General features: G+C 36.0%; 1 protein-coding gene and 1 non-coding gene across 2 annotated transcripts; one reads left to right on the top strand and one right to left on the bottom strand.

Moving 5' to 3' along the window:
- Positions 1-1,362: 1,362 nt before the first annotated feature.
- LOC140155176 (L-proline trans-4-hydroxylase-like) lies at positions 1,363-8,994 on the top strand. Its single transcript, XM_072177905.1, has 8 exons — positions 1,363-1,809; positions 2,237-2,315; positions 2,571-2,766; positions 3,545-3,636; positions 4,105-4,195; positions 4,878-5,029; positions 5,166-5,295; positions 7,054-8,994. The coding sequence occupies exons 1-8, from the start codon at positions 1,788-1,790 to the stop codon at positions 7,156-7,158; spliced, it is 867 nt and encodes a 288-aa protein (XP_072034006.1). The 5' UTR covers positions 1,363-1,787; the 3' UTR covers positions 7,159-8,994.
- Positions 2,869-2,942, bottom strand: Trnat-cgu (transfer RNA threonine (anticodon CGU)). The gene has a single exon. It is a non-coding gene; the product is annotated as a tRNA-Thr (tRNA).
- Positions 8,995-9,226: the final 232 nt, after the last annotated feature.

Here is a 9,226-nt window from a genome sequence, read left to right as displayed (position 1 = left end):
GATGAGGTTCCAGATTGTGAAGATATGGGATTGCAGCTTGCTGCACAGAATAATGTCAATTTGCAAATTCTTTTTGAGACCCCACTACATTAGGCGTGTACTCAGCCGTGAAGAATGTTATTGCAATGGGGTGTCATTGTAAAGGGAGTATTGTAGCTATCCATTGATGTGCAACACGATATGAATATGTCACAAATAATTTGAGGTACAGATGCTTGAAAAAACTTTCCAAACTTTTGTTGAGGAGTTTATTATTAGCAGACTTATAATGATCCCAGGTGAATCTGCCAGGGTGGGTCGAAATACCGAACCTCCTTTGAAGCATGTACAATACGGGGTTGGGGGTTGGGCAAAAACATGAGTCTAGAGTTGAATTAAGACCTAATTATATTTTTGGCAATAACCTCATCAGATCTATAAGACGTTAGTTAATTAATACAATGACCCCAATATTTAACACACGTTTGGGTAAGTTATGGGCGTCTGATATTTTTTGAATTTAGAAAATGAATTGTGCATATCTGTGCTGCCAAAATAGCAATGTTAAGAACCCTTTTGTATTTCATCTGACATTTTATGATAGTTGCTTGTCTGGGATCAGTTTGTATTTCAACATTGTTATCATGTAAAACAGAATTGTAAACTTTACACATTTTGCGTTAGATTTACTATATTTTACATACTTTGAACATGTTTCACATCTTATGAGTAGTGTTCCTTCTGTTTCAATATAATAATAAATCCTCGAGGCTCTATGTGTTTTCCCTATTATAAACGTGATACTGATGAATTATTACTAGTTTTCGACGGTTTCATAAACAATCACGTTTGATAGTGTGTCGTGACATGACTATGAATTGTTCATGGCTGTAGAGTTATGGAAGAAAATCTCTAACATTGGGTTGTCACATGACTATTAGTTTTACTTACAACCGAATTTATACTTGAGCAAGGTGATTAGCCATAATTGTTTATTATAATTAAATTAAAAAATATACAATTGATCAATATTCAGAATATTACAAAATGGTACATTTTGATCAGCTTAAAAAGTTAAGAAACTAATCTACGCGCGGACATGGAAAGGAGTCATTCGTGAAAGCTGAAAATGAGGGTGACGCTGTTCAGGTGCCAGCCCGGGTGCCAGTAGCTCAAAGTTTGTCTCATTGTTTAAAACAAAAACCACAATATTTATTAAATTGTATACTTATACTTTAAGGAAATCCAGTTGGAACTTTCAAAATATTATCACATGGGGTTGTAAAACAAACTTACTTTCTTGTATTTGTATGGTTATTCCAATTGGCCGTTTATTTAGTGGTGTGCGCCCTGTACACATTTACCTCTGACCGCTCTGAAATGTGACGTGTTTACGTTTGGATGTACAGATACATATACATTGTACATGTATCTGCCTTGCCGGGCTGCCTTGACGTATTGTGTACATGTATCTGCATTACACATACACCATACAACATATGCAGATGCATATGATTTAGGTTACCAAATATTACATGTAGTCTATGTTATTACAAATTATTGCTTCCGATACACAACACGGTATCGGTACATGAATCGTGGTGTATAAACGTGTCTAGTAGTTTGCTTGACGGACTCTACCAGGGAAATATGATTCTTATCTAAGAGTGCCCTATGCATAATCAAACGAACAGTTGAGTTTGGACAGTTGAGTTTGGGCGAGTGTAACCTGCCTGATAATACCCTCATTTCACGGGACAAAGGTCGGAAACGTAATTTCTACCGTTCATTTTTCGCCTCAATTAACAATGTCAGGACACCTGTGTTCAGGTAGGCAATCGTTTTCTAAATCAATTTAATTGTAAGGGAGAACAGCCAAAATGGTTCTCTGAGCTCAGCCAAGCTTTACTGCCTTCGGTAACGCATTCTAGCAAGCTTCGCTGCTCCGATACCACCGTTGACCAAAAATCAATCGAATAATTTTTACGACTTTACATGAATTTGACAACCCCTTGACTACCTAACTGACTTTGAATTGATCGCACACAACGACCGCAGACATGCTTGTTTAACGATCACTTGAAGTGGGCCGCTTATTTTCCTATTCTTAATTATGTAATGTTTCTATCAATTAATCGATAAGATGTCGCATATGAAACACCAGTGTAAATAAATGACTGTCATTTTATTTTTTTACGTTATTATTCATTTTAATTTGCTCAAATTAGGTTATTTTTGTATATGATTGAACACACAGATTTTACATACAGTGATAATTTTGAAGTGACAGGAGATGTCATGAAAGCATTCGAGGAAAATGGATATATTATTATCAGGTATGGATAAATATACATGTATAATGTAATATTGCAAGGTCTTGTCATGGTTGCGGTCGTCACTAATGGTAATAACTTTATTTAAGCATGGGTTTAAATCAAATTGGTTATTTTACAATTACCGTAAGACTTTGCTTTTAATTTTTATTTCGATAGAAAAATCCAAATATGAAAACACTAACTGCAATCAAATCAGTTTTTGTAATACAAATTCTTTAAACTCAGTAGCATCTTTTTTTTGGTAATACTTTTCAGATCTCTTTTAAGTGAAAAAGAAATTACTATCCTCCGCTCAGCTTTGGAAAATGATGAAGGCATAAAACAACATGCATATGAACTGAGCGCAACAGATGATGGTCGTAAAACCAGGATGTGTTTGTGGAATCACCCGGGAAATGACATTACCGGAATGATTGCTAGGTCTGAAAAAGTTGCTGGTACAATGGAAAAGGTATAATTATGCTTGATAAATTCACAATATTAACAAATTTATTTGAAAAGTAAGTCAAAGTGCTGAAAGGAGAAAATATTGAATATTCTCGAGTAGAAAAAGTGATCCCGCCTGGGAATCGAACCCAGGACCTCAGGTTTACGAGACCTGCGCCTTAACCACTGGGCCACGGGAGCTTCATGATTAGGCTGGTTGAAATTCGAACCCATAAGTGGTCACTTAAACGGCGAACCTGGTGAAAAATTATGTTTATTTATATAATTCCCGTCGATCATGCCACTGTTTTTCCATTCTCAGTCATCCAGTCGTTAAAATATCAAAGTTTTGAATCAAATCTATAACTGGAACTTACTTTTACAACTTGCTAAGTTGTGCCTGATACCATCAGACTTCATCAGGCAACTGACCCGCTGGGCTAGGCATGTGACACTAGGGATATTCTTGAAAATCTGGGAGTGAGTAGAGCAGCTGGTACTGAACAATAAAGGGGAACTGAGGCTAAACGTATCTCACGCATGGGCGTGGCCCATCAAGAAGATCCGTAGTTGTCTTCAAGTGTCACATGACCAGCACAGCGGGTCAGTTGCCTGATGAAGTCTGATGGTATCAGACGCGACGTAGCAAGTTGTAAAAGTAAGTTTCAGTAAAAGATTTAATTCGAAACTTTGTGCTAAAAGGATTGGCCAAACTTATTATATAGGTTTTCCACCATCTAACCATAATACCAGAGAGAATGTTAATCATAATGATAATCATTATTATTAAATTTTCCTTTCAGCTTCTTGGTGGAGAAGTATACCATTTTACGACAAAGTTAATGATGAAAGACGCCCGCACCGGTGGTAAACATATCTGGCACCAAGATTACGGGTATAATTACCTCGTTTTGTTCAAGAACTACGTGAAAATATTTGCGGTCTCTGGTGCCGGATTATAAGTCATGAGGCCGAATGCTGAATAAGTAAGGCATTACAGTAGATATTTTCTCGCATTCCGTGAGAACAAGCAGGGAGTAACTAATATGTCCGTAACCAATATGCCCGAAATTTTTAGTGAGTATTAAACTTGTTGGCAAACTTTGGTGACGCATTTTGTTGGTTATCTTAGGTATCGTACAATACTTATGCCGGGGGTAAAAGAAATGATAAATATATATTTCGACAACAAACTTACCGTTCCTTCACCCTTTGCGTCCGCGCAAAATGTTAAAATGTTCTGCACTTATGTGGCATTTAAAATTTCCGTTTTTTGACAGAAGTATTTTTAAAAACCTTAAAAGTTGTCTAACAGATTGTGTTTTTGATACCAGTATCATTGTGTTATTTTTTCTTTGTCTAGATATTGGTATCATAATGGCTGCATATTTCCCGATATGGGTTCCTTTTTTCTGGCAGTGGATAAGTGCAGCCGGGAAAATGGATGCTTGCAGGTTCGTATCTTGTTTGTGTATAGACGAATCCAAGTAGCCAAGTCATGGTCAGGATTTGGTCGGACATCTTTGGGTAGCCGCTAGCACCAACCTGGTGCTTTGAGCGCCCAATTGTGCAAATAAAAGCCGCCTAACACCTAGAGAAGATGCAATGACGAGGAGGGTTAATAGAATAATAGCTAATAATATATATAATGGAGATAATTCCGCCGCATTCTATTCATAGACCGTACATAGTGCTTTTGTTCGCAAGTACATCAATGCATAGATACCGCGTGCAGTTAATCCGATTATTATGTCACTTCAACAGCGAATAGACCATGCTGTGTGTTTTGTCGAAGGGAACTGTATTGTGTTATTCTTTTGTCTGCCTGTGTTTTCGCGGAAGGTGTAAAACGGGTGATGGAATGCAGTTTAAAATTTCCGCCAAGGCCGAATCATTTCACATTTGAGTGCATTGTAGCCGACGGCTACCCAACTAAAGGCTGCTAGTCAGGTGTAGGAATGCGTGAATGTAGATTCGTCTATACAGCAAATCGTATAGAACTTTTAGCGATCCGTCGATAAAATGCCAAAAATGACGTGTGGGAAATGTTGTTTGGGATTGACTGATTTTAGAATGGCCTTTTAAAGAAAAATGAAAAATGTAACTGAACCTGAACGTCTCACTTTGAAATCATAGGTTCTTCGATCATCACACAAACTTGGTCGTATCGAGCACCTATCTGTTGGAGGACAAATAGGGGCAGATCTCGAGAGGGTAAATCATATTATGAAGATTCTCGAGTTGGAACATGTGGAAATGGAGCCGGGCGATGGACTATTTTTCCATTGGTAAATTTATATTCTAAAATTATAGTTTTTTAGCGGTTTGATCACAATATATCTACACAGTAAATTATTAATACATTTGGTATTAATAGGGACTTGTTTGGAATGATTCAATAAATATATTTTGTTTATCTTTCAGCAATGTGCTACACAGGAGTGATAGAAATGACTCAGATAAACGAAGATGGGTACTGATCACATCTTTCAACAGAGCCAGCAACGATCCATATGACCCAGAACCATTCCCAAAATATACTCGGTTGGACAAGGTAAATTAAGTTTTAAGGGGGACAAAGGTGACCAGAGAAGATGATAAAAGAGGAGGTCGCTCGCTACCCACATCAAATAAATAATGTGTGCATCCGCCTATTGATAGAAACAATGATCTAATCCGATTGATCAACTAATACGATAAGTGGCTTTGCGAGTCTCGACTGTTTACGTCTAAACGGCGCATGCCCGGATATCAATTTGTTACGTCAGTTGACCGCGAAATATAATTTCTGTATTGTTTGGCATGACCGGCTGCTAAGTTTGACCCGAGATCCCTGTAAAAAAGACCCTCATTTTGGATCCAAATAGCACCTTTGGACACGTTTGGACACAAAACGGGAGTATATGGAGAAACTGACACGAGTTTGAATTACTGATTACACTAGTTTTAAGTTTCCGTAAACTGTCGCAAATATTCAAATGGTTATCATTTAAATTTCTTTTCCTTTGACCTTATATTAAATTTACTGGAAAATTAATTATGCTTCATTTTACATAACTTAACAAAACTTTTGATTTTTTAATGGGAGTTGCGATATATATAATGCTTTTTCACTCGTTTAAAAATCATGGTCACCTTGGTTAGTATTTTTTTTAAAGAAAAAAAAGCATGATTTGACTGCGAAATTGGGAATTTAACGATGTACTTCCGTGTGTGGCATATTTTCTCCACTAAGAGAACTACCGAATCAGTCGAGCGTGTGGCGGATGAACAGATTCCCACAAAGGAAGTTTCAAGTGGTGTTTTAAGTACCCCAAACAAAGAAAAGTGAATGGAGGTTAACTGTGGGCAATCGGATTATATGTTCGAGCGATCTCCTCTTTTCTCATCTTGTCTGAGGTGACAAGACTTGTTAGATTCTTTGGGTCACCATGTGATGTGATCAAGCAAAATCAGTCGGAAGTCGTAAATATTGATTTTTCGATATAGCCAAACAAGAACGTATTTCCTTTTGTTTACCACTTACTGCTCATATTATTTGAGTGATTTGGCTTGATCACACCACATATATGATTAAGTTTAGAATGATATGCTCCAAATTTATGGACGAATGGAATCCAATGAAAAGAAGGAGTCAGTGATTACATGAGGTTAATTGTCAAAAGTTAACGCTAGATTGCAATGAAAGGATTCAGGAAAAAATATAGTTTGACCTATTTGCGATGAACCATTTTCAAGATGGAAGCAAAAAGTTACATATCAAGTGTGGACCACCACCTCAAATGGTCTCAAATTGTTCCTCTTAACATTAAATGACCATGATGTCATACCTTAGAAACTTTGTAGATAATTTTTTGTTTGTTTGTTTGTTTCTTTATTCCTGGGACACTCAATCAGTTGAAAACTCGGTTATTCATCTGTTCTTCCTTGAGGTCCAATGAAACCTCATAATGTATCATTAAGTTAAGAAGGGGGCCATTGTGATAAGTTTAACCATCTTTAAAATTTGAGCAAGTGGTGGTAACAACTTGGACTTTTGACCTTTTAGCTCATAACCGATATAGGTTAAAACACACCGAAATCCATATAGGACCTGCGAAATATGTAAATGTGATTTTGAATACATTCTTAGCATAATATTTTGTGTGTGTATCTGAATGACGTTTGAACCCTCTATTTTGTGGTTGCCATGCATTGGTCATGTTGGGAGACCAAAATTGGTGCTTTCGCCCTCTCTGCATTTGGTTCTATTATGTCTTCCCACTTAATGAAATCGATAATTTAATCGCAATTGATATATATTTCTTTACAGGTTCCAAATTCTTCAATCGAAAATTGCACTGACGTAACCGACATGGCGGGAAAAGATTTTCTTGATCCAGCAACAGACAAAAATGTGAAAGTTGACACGAAATAAGGCATCAGTATAATAGTAATTTTTGATATTAAGCTTGAATTTGCGTAGAAATATCGTTGAATAATGCTGTTTCACGTAATTCAACACAACGGTATATAATAATATAAGGGAAATGAGTGCAATGCATAGTCAAGATAATCGCACGAACCATGGAGCTACATTGCATACAGAACAAAATATGGTGACAAGAACTAGGCACGAGAGGTATACTCCCACTCCCACATCCACCTTTATCAACTCTATAACAATTCAGAAATTGTCTGATTCGATAACTCGCTTTTAAGGGAGTAATATCTTGTAGTGTGTACTATTTGATATTTAAGTCAGATTGACTAATCTATTTTAATAGGTTTGCCGAGGGAAACAATAAACATCTTTGTACCTACGTGACTTTGACCACTATTTATAGGAAATTAACTTAATAATATAAAGAATTGAGGAAACGTATAGACAGAATATGAATGAAAGAATTGTCTTGATTCATGTTGTTTTTAATATTGGGAAAAGAACTTTGAATGCAATGCGGTAATCGCCAATACAGATACAAAGCATTGCTTGAGAATAATATTAAACAGAAAGCAGAGTTGTAAAGTAAAGTAAAGTTTTGAAACAAAATTTTAACTCTTACGAATGTCAATTAAACAGTTAAAGTCGAAAGAGTAGAAAAAATGAACAAAGACAAGAGGGAAAAGGAACACAAAAGAAGGAAAAGGGTAGAAAGAAAAATATATTAAACGTAAGAAACGGGAAATGGAAAAGAGAAAGAAAAGACACGTTTCAACTCAAATGTCCAAGTCATATCAGGGCGGGGATGATAATATTAAGAGAAACAGAATCCTCCTGGTATGAGGCGGATAAGTAATCATACATAAATCATCATCAGTTGTATATAGGGTCTTTAAGGTATGCCGAATACAAATAATCTTCGGAAACAAATAATGTGATCAGCTGTTTTGTGGGAAAATGCCATACCCCTTATACAAAAAATTTAATTACAATTACAAAAACGTTCAGACTATTGTACTATTTTAATGTTTTACCAAGATAATGAAACATCCTACCTAGCGCAAACTACTAGTATTCTTTTTCTCTTTAATCATATAAAGACAGTTAATATAAGACCATTTTCAACAAAATTGGAGCATTTTAAATTTTGCCCCCCCATGGAGCCAAATTAGACCTATGACGTCACAGTGTTACCTTTTTGCGCATAACTCCGTAACAGTACGTCGTAGATAGGTCGAAGTATACTTTTTCTGAGAGGAACACATTCATTTTGTTGCTGTAGAAATGCCTCCATAGTCTACAATAATCAGTGCTATAAGTACTGTATCTCTGCCAAATACTGCAAATTTAACATGATTTGTCCAATGGTTATTGGACTACTTGGCGACTTGCTTCTTGAGACATATTTATAATCACGTTATTAATAACGAAAAAAAAACGTATAGCTATAGCAAATTCTAGCAGATCAATTCACTTTGAATGCGTACTTTCTAACCCTTGTTTGAAACCAAATGTTTACTTAAACAGTAATACCATTCTAAACTGCTAAGAGATTTCCCGCCATGACTCAAGAAGCGTAGGTTTTATATTTTGTACAGTATCTTTCAAATGATCACGATGTTAAAAACAGGATTTCCGCTGTGAGTTTAATCGATTAAAAAAACTTAACTGGCCACTTATGATTATATTAATGCAACTCGTGGTTGTCTCTTGTTACTTGAAATGCTACAGTAAGTGTGAGCATTACGTTAACGCCGGGCTTTTAAGCATCGATTGATGCTAAAATTGTCCAATCTTGATTCACAAAGAAGAACATTTTAAGGGTAGACGAGGTATTGTTGGTCGAAGCAGCCAAAAAAATAAATCGATTTTCATTATCTGAATCAATATATTATTGAAAAATAACACTTTGGTGTTTTGCAAAAGTTCATTATACAAATCATATACTTTGAAAACTTATTGTTGTTAATGAGTTATGTACGTTTTACAAAATTGTTGTTGTTTCAGCCCTCTTTGATATTTGAATTCTTCTACACGATCGCTATGAATTGAGCAATGCAAT

The sequence above is a fragment of the Amphiura filiformis genome, chromosome 6, assembly GCF_039555335.1.
Source record: "Amphiura filiformis chromosome 6, Afil_fr2py, whole genome shotgun sequence".
Classification (NCBI taxonomy): Eukaryota; Metazoa; Echinodermata; class Ophiuroidea; order Amphilepidida; family Amphiuridae; genus Amphiura; species Amphiura filiformis.
This window is presented reverse-complemented; position numbering and strand designations above follow the sequence as displayed.

Coding starts and splice junctions, on each gene's coding strand:
- LOC140155176 (XM_072177905.1), top strand. CDS start 1,788: ATGTCAGGACACCTGTGTTCAG. Junction 2,767..3,544: donor TTGCTGGTACAATGGAAAAG/GTATAATTATGC, acceptor TTTTCCTTTCAG/CTTCTTGGTGGAGAAGTATA. Junction 5,030..5,165: donor GATGGACTATTTTTCCATTG/GTAAATTTATAT, acceptor TTTATCTTTCAG/CAATGTGCTACACAGGAGTG.